The sequence below is a fragment of the Periplaneta americana genome, chromosome 4 (assembly GCF_040183065.1).
Source record: "Periplaneta americana isolate PAMFEO1 chromosome 4, P.americana_PAMFEO1_priV1, whole genome shotgun sequence".
Classification (NCBI taxonomy): Eukaryota; Metazoa; Arthropoda; class Insecta; order Blattodea; family Blattidae; genus Periplaneta; species Periplaneta americana.
In genome coordinates this window covers 117,090,220-117,108,881 of record NC_091120.1, presented here as the reverse complement: position 1 = coordinate 117,108,881, position 18,662 = coordinate 117,090,220, and the positions used below count along the sequence as shown (strand labels likewise).

The 18,662-nt window shown below is 35.4% G+C and overlaps 1 protein-coding gene across 3 annotated transcripts in view; it reads left to right on the top strand.

Moving 5' to 3' along the window:
- The window catches only part of Smg5 (Smg5 nonsense mediated mRNA decay factor), a 535,039-nt gene extending 518,896 nt beyond the window's left edge, over positions 1–16,143 (top strand). For all 3 annotated transcript variants that reach the window (XM_069823861.1, XM_069823860.1, XM_069823859.1), the window contains 3 exons: positions 3,894–4,065; positions 12,435–12,607; positions 15,315–16,143. In XM_069823861.1, the coding sequence (XP_069679962.1) occupies positions 3,894–4,065; positions 12,435–12,607; positions 15,315–15,382 (413 nt within the window). In that variant the 3' untranslated portion in view covers positions 15,383–16,143. The remainder of the gene's footprint in view (positions 1–3,893; positions 4,066–12,434; positions 12,608–15,314) is intronic.
- The last annotated feature ends 2,519 nt before the right edge of the window (positions 16,144–18,662 follow it).

Sequence of the window (18,662 nt, the reverse complement as noted above, 5' to 3'; positions counted from 1 at the left end):
TATATTTTCAAATGCTGATGAATTTTACTTCTACGTATATGAAACTCGCACGGATCGGTGAATTAATTTTCAGTCATATGTGCAGTTCAGGAAATAGGAAGTGTTGCATTTGAATCAACTCTCCTTCTTATACGATATGCTGTACCGAAATAAGTAAATGTACAGTTCTTCACAGATGAAAAAGCATCATACTGCATTGCATTGTGTACAACGTTTAACGATTTTTGAACGAGAAATATATATTGGAAAGCGGATCTCATTTCATTCTCCTGATCTAACTCCCTCAGACTTTTTCCTGTTGCATTATATGGAATACTTTTTCTTCTTACATTATACAATAATTTTCTTGATCAATTTTTAAATAGCACATATCTGTAATATAGAAGGAAATTTATTTCAAATATGAGGGAACACATTTATGTCGTCGTCGTTGTCGTCCTCATCAACATCATTCATATGGAATAAATGCTTTAGATTTCCTTTGTTTTGACATTTTCGACAATGAAAATTGTTCAGTTTATTTTTCTTGATCTTACAATATGAGGGAAAGTAAAAAAGTAACCTTAATATATAAATAAAAAATCAGACTTTTATAGTAGATCGCAGTACTACACATATATTACACTAATGTTCGTGGAAATTGCAACACCAAGAAGAATACATGTGACTGAAATGAAATTAATACCACAGATCAGGTACATGACAATACACAAATGATTGGAATTACAGAACTGTACTTGATCTGTGACTATGAAATTTCAGTATGGTATGAAGTCTCCATGCGCTGCAATCAGAGCCTCTAAGCGTCGTGGCATGGAATCAAAGAGGACTTTGATATGTTCCTGGGGAATCTCCCTCCACCTAGTTTGTATGTGAGTCCACAAAGCGTCAAGAGTGAGTGCTGAAGGACCATGACGAACAAGTTGCCGACCAACCATATCCCATACATGTTCGATGGGCGACATGTCTGGCCAACGTGAAGGCCAGGGAAGCAGTGATCCCCGTCATTCTTCGAAGAAGGTTTGCACAATCCTCGCCAAATGTGGTCGGGCATTGTCCTGCTGAAATGTGGCATGTGGAGTTGCCAGAAGGAGTACAGTACCTCGGGCTCTGAAGCGATTGCTATTCAGATTGCCCTGAATACGTAGGAGCGAGATCGCATATTATATCCAATGGCACCCCAAACCATTACACTAGGCGTTTGTCCGCTATACCGCTCAACAATGTAGGCTCTCAGATTGCGTTCACCACGGTAGCGTCTAACACGTTTGCGGCCATCATTGTAGGACAAGTTGAAGCGGGACTCGTCCGAAAACATATTTTGTCACTCAGCACGACAATGACGGCGTTACGTGCCCATTGATTCTGAGGCGTTGGTGGTTTCTGGACAATAGAAGTCGACGCAATGGCATGCGAACCACTAGTCCAGCCCTCAAAAGACGGCGACGAACCGTTGACGCAGACAGGTCCACACCCGTTGCAGTACTTCAACGTCGACTCAACACTGTGGATAAGCTGTACGGTCGTCACGGTACGCTATCTCTCTGGAAACTTATCAAATAATGGTGGTATACTGTTCTACACATCTCCCGAATGGAGTCGTTCGGGCCATTCTTTTTGGATGTTGCACGTTTCACGAACGGTAGTGTATATGTAACAGGAACATTTGCATTGAACGTAGTGGGGCTATGTTGAAAAGTGATGAAGTGTTTGTAGTTTTATTATATACATTCAGTTAATAAAACAATTATTCAGGTTACTTTTTGACTCTCCCTCGTATTTCCCCTTCCAACAGGTTTAAAGTTGATTATTTATTTGACTGCATGGTCATCACTTTTTTCTTTTTACCTGTTCTTTCCTTTTATTTATATATTCCTGTATTTTGTATGAAAATTTAAAATAGTAATTTCTGTGTAGGTATCCTTTCCGAGCTTACGAATATAAAATGCATTCTTTTTTTTAAGATTATAGCATATATTAAGTACGGTATATTATATAAATTTTGAATTTTGTATCTAAATATAAGATAGAAGAACAGTTGGAAGAAGAGCAGTTTAGCTTCAGGAAGTTAAAAGGTACGAGAGATGCAATTGGACTAAGGACAATGGGCGAAAGATACCTAGAGAAGAATAAAGAAGTGTATGTAGTATTTGTGGACCAAGAAAAGGCTTTTGACAGATTGGATTGGTATAAACTGATGGGGATCTTAAAGAAAACAGATGTGAATTGGAAAGAGAGAAGATTGTTCAGTAATCTTTATATAAAACAACGAGTCAAAGTCAGGATAGGAGAAGAAATTTCAGAAGGAAGTGAAATTGGAAGAGGAGTACGTCAAGGATGTCTTTTATCACCTACCCTATTCAACATCTATTTTGGTGGATTTAGTAAAGAACTGTTTTCAGAACATAGGAGAAGTGAGAGTAGGAGGAAGAAGAATAAAGTGCATAAGATTTGCTGATATGGCTTTGTTACCAGAAGAGAAAATGATAATAAAGGATATGCTAGCTAAATGACAGCTGTGAGCAGTAGGGATGAAGATAAATGCAAATAAGACGAAGAGCATGATCACAGGAAGAAAAGTAAAGAAGGTAAACTTGCGAATTCTAAATGAGGCAGTAGAGCAAGTGGACAGTGTACTATAAGCAGTAACATGGACTGCTGCCAGCTGTCAAAAGGAGGATAGCAATGGCCAAGGAAGCTTTTAATAGAAATAGGAGTATTTTCTGCGGACCTCTGAAAAAAGAACTAAGGGAAAGACTAGTGGAGTGCTTTGTATGAAGTGTGGCATTGTATGGGGCAGAAACATGGACATTACGACGAAGTGAAGAGAAGCTAATAGAAGCATTTGAAATGTGGATATGGAGAAGAATGGAGCGTGTGAAGTGGACAGACAGAATTAGAAATGAAGCTGTGTTGGAAAGAGTGTGTGAAGGAAGAATGATGCTGAAACCAATCAGGAAGAGGAAAAGGAATTGATTGTATCACTGGTTGAAGAGAAACTGCCTACTGAAAGATGTACTGGAAGGAATGGTGAATGGGAGAAGAGCTCGGGGTAGAAGAAGATATCAGATCATAGACGACATTAAGATGTATGGATCATCTGAGGAAACGAAGAGGAAAGCAGAAAATAGGAAAGATTGGAGAAAGATGGGTTTGCAGTGAAAGACTTGTCCTCGTGCAGAACACTGAATGAATGAATGAATGAATGAATGAATGAATGAATGAATGAATGAATGAATGAATGAATGACTTTCTCATTAATCACTGCAATGTTTATAAAGAATATAACATTTAATGAATAACTTCCATATTATGAGTATTACATAATATGTGATAAATTAAAAAATAAAGATTAAACAGAAGTAAAAAGCAATTTAATTCAATTCAGAAATTTGTTGCGATTTTTTATACGTATTACGTATCAGTTAGTCTTAAGCGTCATGCCTTAGACTAACGATATGGAATGAGCGTTGGTTGAAGCGCTCATTAGGGAAGACATTTTCTCATGAAATTTCAGCCAGAGTATGGGACCAAGATGAATTTGGGGAGCTATACATCTTAGCAAAATATGGTTTCATAAGCCAACTATAACACCTGGGAGAAATCATCATGCTAACCACGAGTTATTCCGTGCTAGTTGAATAATCGTTTACCTCTGCTGAGGCACGTAGATGTGAAGTCAGCAGTTGTGTGGTCGACCTTTGTCTGTGTAGGCTGCCGCTCCACGGTTTTTCTTATTATTAAGAGTGGTAGTAGTTATTACTTAGTAGGCAGTGTTATGCATTATGTTGCATTTGCTGTAAAAAATGACTTCTGATAAACAGTGTTGTGCTCAAATTTTATTGGTAATTTCACAAGTGAATGATATGTGTAAGATATTATGAATTGTTTAGTTGTGTCAGCACTAGATGAACTGAAAAGAGAAATTGGAAGAGCACGAGAAACTATCCGCTGGCTGGAGTCACAGTTCCAAAGAGGAAATCGTTTCTTACGAGCCCAACGCTCACATGAACGCCTGCCATTGCCGCTGATCAAGTATCCCAAGAAAAAGGACAAAGAGGCATGGTAAGTTAGAAGTTTTGCTATTGATTGATTTTTTTTATTAAAACTGATGGTATACATTTTGCAACAATTGATTTCTCTATTCCTTCTTTGGCAAACATTATTTTTATAAATGACATTAATATCCGTATTATACTCGTATTTTGAAGGACGAAATTCAAATACAAACTGCTGAGCCATTTATACCGCAACCCACACTTTCTGAAGTCGAAATTGCGATAGAAAATCTGAAAAAGTACAAGTCTCCAGGTATTGATCAAATTCCAGCTGAATTAATACAAGAGGGTGGAAGCATTATCTAGCGAAATTTATAAACTTGTACTTGTAATTTGGGAAAAGGAAATTATACCAGAACAATGGAAGGAGTCCATAATCGTACCTATTTTTAAGAAGGGGGACAAGACTAACTGTAGTAACTTTCGAGGAATATCACTTTTGTTGACGTCGTATAAAATTTTGTCGAATATCCTTTTGAGAAGATTAACTCCATATGTAGATGAAATTATTGGGGATCATCAGTGTGGTTTTAGGCGTAATAGACCGACTATTGATCAGATTTTTTGTATTCGACAGATATTGGAGAAAAAATGGGAGTATAAGGATACAGTACATCAGTTATTCATAGATTTCAAAAAGGCATATGACTCGGTTAAGAGAGAAGTTTTATATGATATTCTTATTTAATTTGGTATTCCCAAGAAACTAGTTCCATTAATTAAAATGTGTCTTAGTGAAACTTACAGCAGAGTCCGTATAGGCCGGTTTCTATCTGATGCTTTTCCAATTCACTGCGGGCTAAAGCAGAGAGATGCATTGTCACCTCTACTTTTTAACTTTGCTCTAGAATATGCCATTAGGAAAGTTCAGGATAACACAGAGGGTTTGGAATTTAACGGGTTACATCAGTTTCTTGTCTATGCGGATGACGTGAATATGTTAGGAGAAAATCCACAAACGATTAGGCAAAAACACGGAAATTCTACTTGAAGCAAGTAAAGCGATAGGGTTGGAAGTAAATCCCGAAAAGACTAAGTATATGATTATGTCTCGTGACCAGAGTATTGTACGAAATGGAAATATAAAAATTGGAGATTTATCCTTCGAAGGGGTGGAAAAATTCAAATATCTTGGAGCAACAGTAACAAATATAAATGACACTCAGGAGGAAATTAAACGCAGAATAAATATGGGAAATGCCTGTTATTATTCGGTTGAGAAGCTTTTGTCATCTAGTCTGCTGTCAAAAAATCTGAAAGTTAGAATTTATAAAACAGCTATATTACCGGTTGTTCTATATGGTTGTGAAGCTTGGACTCTCACTTTGAGATAGGAACAGAGATTAAGGGTGTTTGGGAATAAGGTTCTTAGGAAAATATTTGGGGCTAAGAGGGATGAAGTTACAGGAGAATGGAGAAAGTTACACAACGCAGAGCTGCACGCATTGTATTCTTCACCTGACATAATTAGGAACATTAAACCCGGACGCTTGAGATGGGCAGGGCATGTAGCACGTATGGGCGAATCCAGAAATGTATATAGAGTGTTAGTTGGGAGGCCGGCGGGAAAAGGACCTTTGGGGAGGTCGAGACGTAGATGGGAAGATAATATTAAAATGGATTTGAGGGAGGTGGGATATGATGGTAGAGACTGGATTAATCTTGCTCAGGATAGGGATCAATGGCGGGCTTATGTGAGGGCGGCAATGAACCTCCGGGTTCCTTAAAAGCCAATAAGTAAGTAAGTATTATACTCGTATATGTAGCTGGGGTAGAAGAAAACCTATTACATTAATTCACAAAGGTAATAGATAAAGTCAATGCGAACAAGTTTTGTCAAATAAGTTTTTTGATACGTCCAGTAGTTTTGAGAATACGAAATCTAACGATAACATGTTGCAAAGTTTTTTTGATGTGTTCAATAATTTTGAGAATACGAAATGTAACGTGTTGCAACGATGCAAGATATGCCAGAGGAGAATGTAAACAAAAACGTCTCATCAGATACTTTTATTTTATTTTAGTAGGTTATTTTACGACGCTTTCTCAACATCCCAGGTTATTAAGCGTCTGAATGAGATGAAGGTGATAATGCCGGTGAAATGAGTCCGGGGTCCAGCACCGAAAGTTACTCTTGCTCTTATTGGGTTGAGGAAAAACCCCGGAAGAAACCTCAACCAGGTAACTTGTCCCGACCGGGAATCGAACCCGGACCACCTGGTTTCGCGGCCAGACGCGCTAGTCGTTACTCCACAGGTGTGGACCTCATCAGATACGTTTCGATCAAAATACTATACATACGTAACACTGAACACATTTCTTAGTATGTATTACTGTTAACTTATTTTCTAAATCAGTTTATTTCATTTGTTTTTTTCAAAGATAACTTAAATGCAGATTGAGTTACAGAATGTGTGTTATTTTGAGTTTACATCAAATGTAAAGAAATGTTTAATGGAAATAGTGTGTTTTATAAGAATGTATATTCTTTACTATTTTGTAATTACGTAAAAAGCAAAGAAATCAACAGCTACTGTGAATGTTAAGTAAGTGTCATGGTATTAAATTTAGAGTTAATAATAGCGTAATAAAGAATGCTAAAAATCAAACAATTTTCGTAATAAATTCATTGAATACTCTACGTTTTGATACGTTACATTTCGTATTCTCAAAACTACTGGATGTATCTAAAAACTTATTTGGCAAAAGTTGTTCGCACTGACTTCATCTGTTACCTCTGTGAAATAATTAATGTAAGAGGTCCCTTCCACTCTGTATATACAGTAAGCTATATGTGTACATATCTGTACAATATAACTGTATGTGAGAGTATATATACAGTAGTATAATAATACAACCCATTACCGGTTGTGTTCTTGCATACTCATTTGACTGTTCCAGGAAAGTTGTTTGCACAAAGTCATTCCATGCATATAATTTCACGCTTCTTAACATTGAATGTACAGTAATTGTTACTAAGTGTCGTTCATTTTGTTCAGATCTTATAGAGCACCGGTTGATCCATTTAAATATACAGTGCTTGTATTTAGACCTGATACCGGTTTAGCACGAGTGAGAAGAGGGCGATTTTGTGCAGCAGAGAGCAGCATGTGATTGTTGCCCTCGCCCGACTTACTGTGCAGCGGGATGTTCTTCTACACCATACAGAATCTGACCGCACTGAATATCGTTCCATAACTAACCCAATACCCCTCAAAGTGAACATATTCTGACAGTGGACTCGTCGAGACCACATATTGATGTTAAAATTTTAATGTGTGTAAAGAAAAATACCGTTAAGTAACTCTAGGAGTAACATCTTATCGTCCACCGCTATGGGAATAACGATTAGCATGCTTGACCGTGAAACGAGTGGGACCGGGCTCAAATCATGGTTGGGACAAGTTACTAGTTGAGGTTTTTCCCCGAGTTTTCCCTCAACATTTAAGAAGAAATGCTGGGTAACTTTCGGCGGCCACCGACGTAGCTCTGTGGGCTAAGGCGCTTGCCTGCCGATCCGGAGTTGCGCTTGGGAGCTGATTCCATTCCCGCTTGGGCTGATTACCTGGTTGGATTTTTCCGAGGTTTTCCCCAATCGTAAGGCAAATGTCAGGTAATCTATGGCTAATCCTCGGCCTCATCTCGCCAAATATCATCTCACTATCACCAATTCCATCGACTCTAAAATAACCTCGTAGTTGATACAGCGTCGTTAAATAACCAAGTAAATTAAATTACACTTTCGGCGCTGGATCCTGGACTCATTTCGCCGGCATTATCACTTTCATCTCTTTCAGACGTTAGATAACCGTAGCAGTTGATAAAGCGTCGTAAAATAACCAATTAGAAAAAGCATCTTATCACAGTCTTTATACATATTATCAATTATACGACTACATTAGGAGAATCAGTAAACAACCTGCAAATTCAAGTAGCGACCTACATTTTTTAATGGGGCGCCTGAAGCTGTCACTGTTGGATGGCAGTATTATCGACGTGCGCACAAACTAAACAAAGAACCAGCAGTCGCAAGTTGGGGTACTGCTGCACGAGTGTACCATTGGCGTTGGTGCACGCTTTATCTCGCGCCGGTAATGATGCACCCGTGTCATCACTAGAGTCCTGCGTTTGGTTATTTTGGCTACACTTGGTCAAAATGAAAGTGGCCGGTCTCTTGGGCAGCGAAAATTTTCTAAGGCCCGATTGTATAAACCATTTAATCTTAGATCAGAGGTTAAATTGATCCTTGTTTCACCTGAACTTGGAATTTTGTGTTGTATAAAGTCTAATCTGAGATTAATTTGTCCCAAACTAAAGTCAACTTTGACTGAAGAAATTTCTCCGATTAAGTTAGATGATCCAAGTTCAGTTATTTCTTTTCTGTTTGAAATATACGAGCGACAGATTGTGCAAATAAAATATCCATTGTTATTAATATTAATAGATATGATAGGTACATTTACATATATTTCTTTCAATTTCTTGCCTTAATACACAAACAATCTTATATTTTATAAGGCTCTATCATGTTCAGCAGTATCTAATAACATAACCCATAATTATATTATGTTTATAACAACCATTAATTATTAATGGGTATGATAGGTGCATTCATAAATTTTCAATTAACTGTATTACTAAACAAAAAAAAATTGTTGTTTTATAAAGCTTTATTATGTTTAGCAGTATCAAACACCATAACATGATAACAACTCGGAGAACAGTCAACCTTCTTCTTATTGTCCGCCATTATTTACATTGCACAAAAAACCAGTGTCTCCAACAGAGTGTACGGAAAGTCGCCAAAAAGTAGTTGTAAAGTCTCCAGATTTCTCATTATCAACAAAGAAAGATTAAATTTTCTCACTATGGGGTGCTAAAAAGGTCGCTAAATCCTAAATCCCTATTTAAGCAATATAAATGTTAAAAGAAATTGTTGTTGAAAAAGAGTTAAAGTCGCTAGATTGGCAACACTGAACAAACCTGTCCGCGCATCACGTATTTCACCTGTTTATGCGATGTTGCCAAATCCTTTTCACGTGAACTTAGATTGCATTTGAACCAAGGTAATTTGATCGCAGAAAAGTTTTATACAATAGAAGAAGTGTCTGAACTCGGTTCACTTTTCGATCTTCGATCAAAGTTGATCTTTAGTCAGGGAGTTTTATACAATTGGGCCTAAGTCCCCTCGGATGAGCGCGCAGTTCACTACCGTAAACATCCGTGCGCCGCTTAGTTAACTCCATAATACAAGACGCTGATTTGAACTATCTCCACAACATGCTTCGAATCTCCGTAGAGAATTTTTTGTTTTGTCCTTTCATTTTTTAAAACTCCTTTTTTTTAAGTTGGTTATTTAACGACGCTGTACCAACTACGAGGTTATTTAGCGTCGATGAGATTGGTGTTAGCGAGATGAGGCCGAGGATTCGCCTTAAAGTTGGGAAAAACCTCGGAAAAAACCCAAACAGGTAATCATCCTAAGCGGGGATCGAACCCGCGCCTGAACGCAACTTCAGACCGGCTGGCAAGCACCTTAACCGACTGAGCCACGCCGGTGGCTAACTCCTTGGTTTTTCTTCTTGTCTACAATTACTACGTTTAGGCCCTGATGATCACGGATTTAGATTAGTATAATAACAATCATATTCCCCTGTAGCAGCACTTGCAAATTAATTATTGCCAATTATTTAACCATCAACATATTTACTGAATGTTACTTAGGCAATAGTGTGCAAAGCAGCAGGGATTAATAAAATAATTAACACAGCATTTTAATATGAAAACCTCTAATTGTCGTCTTTAGTGTTACTTCCATTTAGCGCCAAAAGTTTCTATTAACACGAAAAAAATAATAAAGGGAAAAGTATTCTAAGGATAAAAAAATGACGAAAACCTGTTATATTTTCACTGATGCATTTAAAATGCAACAAAAAAAAAAAGTTTAGTAACTCCCCGAAGATTTGAACTTGCAGCCTCACGAACTCTTAGCTATCGCTCTACGAACTACGGTAAGAATTTTACTGCGATCAGAATGGCATTGTAACGAGCAATGGTCATACTCCACTTGAGAACTTGTTATACAGTATATAGTGTTGTGTTACAATATTCACTGTTTACACACTCTGAACGATCTGTCTGTTTTAAATCTCGTATATGAATTATTTTCTCGGAAGATTTTAGTGATTAATAGTTGAGGGGCTTAGAACAAAAAGCAGGTAAGTGACATTATTAAAAAAAATGAGGTAAGTGCGTGCTGTGATAGCCCAAAAGGATGTTTCTTTGGGATAAAATCAGGTAAGTGATCACACTGTGCAGTGCTGCTATATGGGCATCATTTCACCAAACTAGTGTATAATATTCCATTGCATGTAGAACTTTAACTGCAATTTCATCAAAACTAGGTTTCCGTCACTTACCTGATTTTTGTTCTAAGCCCCTCAGTTGTGTTCCCCATTATAACTACTAGAAAAATATACGCAATCTTTTGAACAAAGCCTGGCTGTCCTGAGCGCTCACGGAAATACCTGATTCGAACTTAGTCCCTCAGACGCCAGCCACTTTCATTTTTACCAACTGTACAAGTTAGATGCACATGGATCATACTAGCTTCGCTTGCAATGGAGAGCAGTGACTCGTCTGCCCGTTCCGTTTCGTGTGTTTACATCTGCTTATCCGTGTGTCTGCCTCTGTAGGCGCTGAACAATGAGAATAATACTCATGTACAAAATATATTGTCACGTGTTTTTAATAACAAACTAAATATTTATTTAAAGCCATCTTATAAGCAACAGAAGATTATTCTCACAATAAGTAAAACGCGTCTAGATTCTAGATAGGCCTACGTTTTTTGTTTCACAATGTATTTTTCGCCCAGAAAATAAAACCATTGCTCATTATTTTTCTCTATTCACAGAATTTTGAATATTTAAATTATTGCACTTTTTAAATTAATACATAGATTTTATCAAAGTGAAAATGAGTTCAGAAGTAAATAATATAACAATTTATTAATAGTTTTGAAATTTGAATATTCACAATTAAAAAATGAGTTAATGTTGTAATATATAAATATATTTCGACCCTGATGTTTCAAGTTTTGTGCATTTAGAAATTTTTATAGATTGCTTCCATATATTACCGTATTTAATGCCTGATTACAGATATTAATTACGGATAGGCCTACTTGTTTTACACGTGAACTTTGTAATTGGACACAGCCCATGTATGTATACATCTATAAATAAATAAGTAAATAAATGGCGAAAATTACAGTAATACAATAAATCACAGTAAAAACAAAATTATTTACACTGACTACTAGCTTTACGAGTCTCTGCACATTAAAATGAGTGACTATAAACATTTGAAGTGTTTCAAAAGAAAAAAAATTCTCCTTCTTTCTGATAAATACGTTTTCTTCTTTTCTAATGAAGCGCTCACTACCAAATTCTTCTATTGGAGCACTCATTTCCAACCGTCTAGCTTTATTTTGTTTTGACATGTTCACTGAACATCAGACCTGAAGTGTGCACGCTACGCTATACTCCGTACATACCTACACTATTGCTGGTTGCTTGGAGGCTTTAGGTAACCAAACGCAGAACTGTAGTCATCACCTAGCTAGCATATTGTTTCCCTTCATCCAGTCTGCTCGGGTCAAGTCGTCAACCTGTTGCACGTACCTTTATGACAATCTCTCGGTGTTAGATACTTGTCATCCTTCAGAGAAAATCTGCACCTAATTGTAGACAGCTTGACGTGACAGGCAGTGCTCACTATGTACCAATAGCTTTTCTTTATCAATATCCTTTGTTGCCAGAACTTTTATCCATAAAAATTGCATAACGAAGTGCTGCTCGACTGTGGTAAACTCATGCAGAAGTGCCACCATCTTGCAGCTGCTGTTTCTTTGTTTTGCTTGTGCACACATCAATCACCTTGACTCATGATAGCTTCAGGCGCCTCATTAAAAATGTAGATCGCGTTTTCGATTTGTAAGTTACTGAATCAGCTGTGTATCACATATACTGTGAAGTGAAACAGATTACTCCAGAACGTTGTATATTTTAATTGTGCAAGAAGTCTCTAATATTTTTCCTTGCTGTACCTCTTACTATTTTCAATTCAAACCATGACTTCACACAATTAAAGAAGTTGTAATATTCAGATAGTTCATTGCAAATAATAGTTTTACTTGCAGATAAAATATGGTAAAGAAAATAGTAGTAATTCGTCATTGCATGTGATTTCATTCCTTAAAGGGATTCTAAGAATTTTGCAGTTCGATCATTTTAGATTATCTGGTATTCTTTTGTCTCTTTCCAACAATTTTTGTATAGTAGATATTCGGAGGTAAGAATTATATTATTTCAGGCTCTATTTCCAAGTGGTGGAGTGCTGCCATTATTTCAGCCAGCAGACAGGAGTACATGAAACGCTTCCTGAGACACCACTGGTGACACTATTGACTGGGCAAAAGAGTTGTGCATCTAGCAAAGATGAAGGCAACAAAGGGTTCAGTCCTCTCGGTGTTGCTAAATCTGCAGGTGAGTCTCATCATCATCAGCAGCAGCAGCAGTAGTAATAGTGGTAGTGATAGTGGTAGTAGTGATCGGTAGAAATTCTGCAAATTTCCAGAATGTGCTTTGGGAATGATTTTGTTGGGGAGAAAATAAAATCTTTTGAAGTACTTTTTTCAGTTTTTGTTAGTAAGCTCATTTGCTATTATGAATAAACAGATATTTGCCACAAACTCACCCCTTCATGCAAAACACTTCGTTTATCGGAAGTTACCAAACTTTCACTGATTACCAGAGACTGGCACAGTATGAAGAAAATTCTGCCAAAATAGGAATTTTATTTTGATAAAATATGGAAATATGAAATAAATATTTCAATGCTAAAATATCTTCATTCCTACACAATTTGGAACAGGTTTACATAATTATTTATAAAATAAATCTTTAGAGATTAATAGTTTTGTTCATACAGTATTCAATATGCTACTAAATAAAATATATATCAGCATCATCAGATCCATTTATTTAAATCCAAGATCTAGATAACTTAATTTTTTTACACTGAAGAGAACAAAAAAAAGTTTTTACATTGGCTGGACTTGGTTACAATACGTAATTTCTCTATGTTTTCTGGCAAAAAATATACTTTCTGTCAGTTTATATGATGAAGAGCCCATGAAGTGGCAAGAACAGGAGAAATTAAGTAGTAAGCAAAATTGGTGATTGAAACCCGTTTAGAGTATTTTACACTTATAAAATTAAACATGGCAACACTGAAAATCCTTTAGAAAGTCGAAAGAATAAGCAAAGGCAGAATAGGAACCACTTATTTTGTTTTTACTTCTGAAATTCATTGACACTAGGATATGAATGCTTAAAGGGCAGTCACTTGCCCATTACATTTGTTTTTACTGTAGAAATTTCCATGTTAAAATTTTGTGCTATTACATTAAGATGGTGTGCAGAATATTGCAATTCATCTTCAGTGTTAGCAAGGAGAACTTGGTCATCTGCATACAGTAAAGTGTCAAGAGTGCTATTGGTTGAAAGCTTGATGTTTCCATGTATTGTCAATCTCCAGTGTCTGATAAGGACATTAATGTAAATATTGAATAACAGTGGCGATAAAGGGCAACCCTAGTGTACTCCACAATTTATTGGTTTCCATTCTGAGCAATCTGAACCAATATTATTTGATTTGGAGTTTCATTATCTGCCAAAATTTTAAAGACCTTGTTTCTGTTGATCCGATTGAATGCCTTTTTTATAATCCATAAATGCCATACGAGTTTCTTTGTTAAAGTTTCTGTTTTTTTCAATAAGGAATTTTAGGGTAAAGTAGCCATCAGCACATGATCTTTCTTTGTGGAAGCCATTTTGCTCCTTACCGGTACCAATGATAGTTCTGTAGTGAGTTTCTAATTTAGCAGCTATAATTCTTGAGAAGATTTTGTAACCACTGTATAGGAGACTTATTCCTCTGTAGTTTTCACAGTCTGTAAAGTTTCCTTCTTTGAAGATGGGAATTACAAATGCTTTTTGTCAAGAAACTGGTGGAGTTTCTCTGTTCAAAATTCTGTTTAAAAACTCAAGAAATTTAAGTATAAGACTTCTGTTAGCATGTCTAAATAGTTCAGATTTAGTTCATCTCCAAGTGATTTGTTATTTTTACAAGCTGCGAAGGCAGCATTTAATTCTTCTTCAGTTATAATTTGAGTAGTGTTATTTTTTTGATACAGGAATCTCTGATTTATCAGAGGAATGTAACCACATTCTTGAAAATATTGTATCCAGGTTGTATTGCTAATAACATTGATTTTTACATTAACTTTTGATTCTTAACTCAGGTTTCTTGAAATTTTAAAAAGTTCTTGGTTCCAGTGAGATCTCTGTCTAGGTTAGAGACAAAATTATCCCAATTAGCTCTATGTCTCTTTCTTGTTTCTCGTTTGGCAATGGCTTTCTTTTTATTGTAGATTATATTTGCTTCAAGAGTTTCAAATTGTATATATTTCGTTAATAATTTTGGCTATTCATCATTCCATTTTCTTGGTCTTTAATAATAATAATAATTTCAAGAATTTTGAAAGCTAATAAATGACAAACAATATTTAGATTCAAATCAATCCATCGAAACAACAAAATAGAATTAAATAACAATTTAAAACCAGTGCTCTGCTGTGAGAGTGAAACAATTCACTTAAAATATGCCTTAAAAAGCAATAAGAAGGATTTATTAACCCATGCAAGAATAACCCTGGCGCTTTACATCAAGTAACCAAATTTACAGTTTATATAAGGCTTGTGTATGATAAGAAAATGAAGAGACGTAGATAGGCAGTCGTATCCAAAAATATTCGTTCCTTTATTAAATTTTAACTAACCATTGTTTCGTTGCAATTACTACATTGCTAATATTGTTATTATGTTTTTATATCAAAATTAATTATTGTGAGTATACTGAGTCTTACGGATATCTTCAATGGAAGGGAGTTTCGCAATAAATAAATAATATAAGTCTGCACTCTCCTGGCTGTTGTTGGTCAGTGGAGGATATTTAGCTGTTTGTAATGACCCCAATGAGTAGAAACCCCTAACTGCATTTTTTTGACCATCTGAAAACAAAGATAGAGCCGATCTTCGAAATGCGCTTAACTTATCTTAATGTAGGTGATAAATAATTAAAACTTGTTACTCGTGAAGTTTCAAACTTGGTTCTTTTTTTCTTTTTCAGGAATCAACTTGGAGCATATAGAGCTATTTCATGCCAAGTGGAAAACATCTAGTAAAAGTCATGGCTGAATACTTCTTCCTGCACCAGTTGGTGATGCTGGATCTCGAGCTAAGAAGATGATGTCAACCATCAAAATCCCTGTTGCTAGGGAGAAATGCAGGGCAGAAGGGGGAAACCATATAGGGGTAAGATGGCTGGCAGAAGAAGAGTTAGGGACAAAGAAAAGTTCCAATTGAATACCAATCCAGAAAATATATAAGGATGTTATGCTATAAAGATGATGTTAAGTACAGTATAGCCATTATATAATGTTTTTCACTGAAGACTCAAGATGCACATATAATTTCATTGATGTTGGATACTTGTGAAAATAACTAATCCTAGTGTTATGAAGGGAAACATTATTAATGGGTTATACTGTAAATTTTAAAATTATATTTCAGCAAGGAAGGAGGAAACCCAGCGGATTTAAAATAATTTTTAAGTAATTTCACATTCATTGTGTCTCTTATTTTTATTTAAAAGAATTGCTTATATATACATATATATTACTGTGTGCCTTTGCTTGTTCTTTGTACATTTTCTTCTTAATACTTTTCATATCTTTTAAAACTTGTGCACAGGATTAGCGACTCTTGCTTTATCTTCTGATGGCTGCCAATCACATAACCAGGGATCATGGTGCCATTGCCAATGACATTTTCTGTTTAAGAGTTTGCAGAAATGAAAACAAAGAAAAAATCATCTTAAAAGTTTTTATTATGTATCAAAGGGTATCCAAAAATTGGTTTATATTAATGTGTCTTAAAATTATGTATTGTTCAAAGTGTTAACTAGTTTTATTTATTTTGTACCTGTTTATTCCTTACTTCCTGTCAGCATTAGAAATATATTTATAGACTTTTTATTTACTTACAGAAAACAAGCAGGCATAGTCTTGAAAAGTTATCTACATTCTACATTATGATTGTATGGAGTTTTTGCTTTATCAGCATTGCAACATACAGTACTCTTGAATTCCTACATTAGTTCAGTTATACACAAAAATAAAGTAAGACAAATATTTAATATCAAGCCAACTTTGCTTTCTCTCGATTAGGTCTCATTATTGTATGATGAGTCTGTTACATTTGAGACCAGGAAAAATAAATTTACTCTTAACTTTTGTTGTACATTTTAAACAATTGTTGTATTTAAACGTTGTACATTTATAAATAATATAAAAAATAATATTGATGAGACATGCTGTAGTAACGCATTGAGATTTTAGAAGACCATTCTGTTGTATATGACATGAACAGTGTCAGATATTCAATAACATTAATTTTCAAATAGTTTTTGTACAATTTCAAGCTTACAGTGGTTAGTTCAACATTTACTCTGATTTTTTTTTATTGCAGTATAATGGCATTGTTAAGACATTAAAAATATATAATAAATAACATAAATGAAAAGAGGAAAAATAAATGTTTAAATAGATGCACTTAGATTTTTCACTATATTTAACATAACAGTGTACTTCGTAGAAATGAGCAGTTATGCAGATGATCAAGGTACATTTCTTAATATAAATTGCAAGGAGGATCCATTGTGGACTTCTAAGAATTTTAGTGGTATATGTCTCATTGTTTATAAACGTTTCTCATATGAGTATTTCATGTCAGTTCGGACAGTTTAAACAGAAAAATAACCTTCATGTCACCAATTTTTATGGAAATTTTTTTAGGCGTTCTATGACTAAACACACACACACACACACAGTTGTTTTTGTCCCCAAACGTCTTTAATTTAATAGTTACAAAATATATAAATTTCCATAAAAGTCTGCACATTGTTTCATATTAACTTTAATATCTCATATTCTAAATGTCGTAGGAGCACCCTTCTAGGCTCGTTTTAAGCCTAATTAAACACGCTTTCGACATGTATGGCGTTGGAATAGGTGAAATGTAGCAGTTTGTGTGTAGACTATAATTATATTTTAAAAATTTTAATAAAGGAATTTTGCTACCATACCTTAAAACAATATGAAAAAAATATAGTTGCATTCTCCATTTAATTTTCAGTATATGCAACATTTCAGGATGGAACTCGAAGAAGTTCATATAAAATTATTGTCTTACGCAACAAAACGTTACACAGCAGCTGTGCTGTGGTTGTAGCGGAGGAGTGTGTAGATGAACATCAATCACAGGAGAAAACAGTACATTAGTACAGTGGTTCCCAACCTTTTTTTGACTGACGACACATTTCACTGAACGCCCACTATATCGCGACACACTTAATTTGATTAATAATAATAATAATAATAATAATAATAACAATAACAACAACAACAACCACCAGGGCTTTTCTTCTATAGAAAAAGGTGGTGGAACTCTGTGTGGAATATTTTATAGCGGATGGGGAGATGATTACTCTCGTTTTTAACCTCCTTTTCGTCCAACTAAAACTTTCAAGGCCTAAGCGGAATTCAAAGAAAAATTATATTTAAAACATAGTTATTCACACATAATTCGGTTTCATGATGAAAAAAGCAATAAACATGTGCTGGAACGCCGTTCAAGCGTGTTCCGCCAGAAAAGAAGCACTGATAATTTCTTTGTAGTGTCGGACATCCAGTGTTGTAGTCAGGCCGATGTTAACACGAAAACGACAATTTTAAAAAACAAGCAGCAACTTGAGTGGCATTAGAAAAAAAAAAACAAAGATATGTGTCAAAAATCCCGACCTATCTATGCTGGATGTCCGATAAAAGTTCTCAACACACAACTCAATTTCAGAACACATATACTCTTTGACTCCACATTACACTACACAAACACATCCCCACAGGAAACAAAATAAAAGGCACCAAGACCAGCAACAACCAGTTCTGAAGAAGGCCTATAATAGGCCGAAACATGTTAACCAGGTACGATAGAATTTAACACGAGAAAGACGTATAATACATATTCTGAAGTGATATAGTGTTAAACGTTATGTAATCAAGTTGTATAAAAGTTTTAATATCTTTTTTGAAAACTCACTTATTTAAATTAATGTGAAGTCTGGGCTTGGTGGCCTGCACAAATTTTCTTTATATGTGGCACACAGGCCAACACGTAAATCATCTTCTAGATGCAGCAGTCTGTTCCTTTGTTTAGAGTTCACTATTTTCATGGTAGAAAATGCTAATTCACACAATTATGACCTTGAAAACGGCAGTTATAAATTTTTTGTTAGTTTATTCGGCACCATCGACTGATTTGACAAAACATTTCGGCATATAAGACACTCGGGATATTGTTTATATTCATCGTCATCCCATGTAAAACCATATTGCAAGTATTCATCACTATATTTACG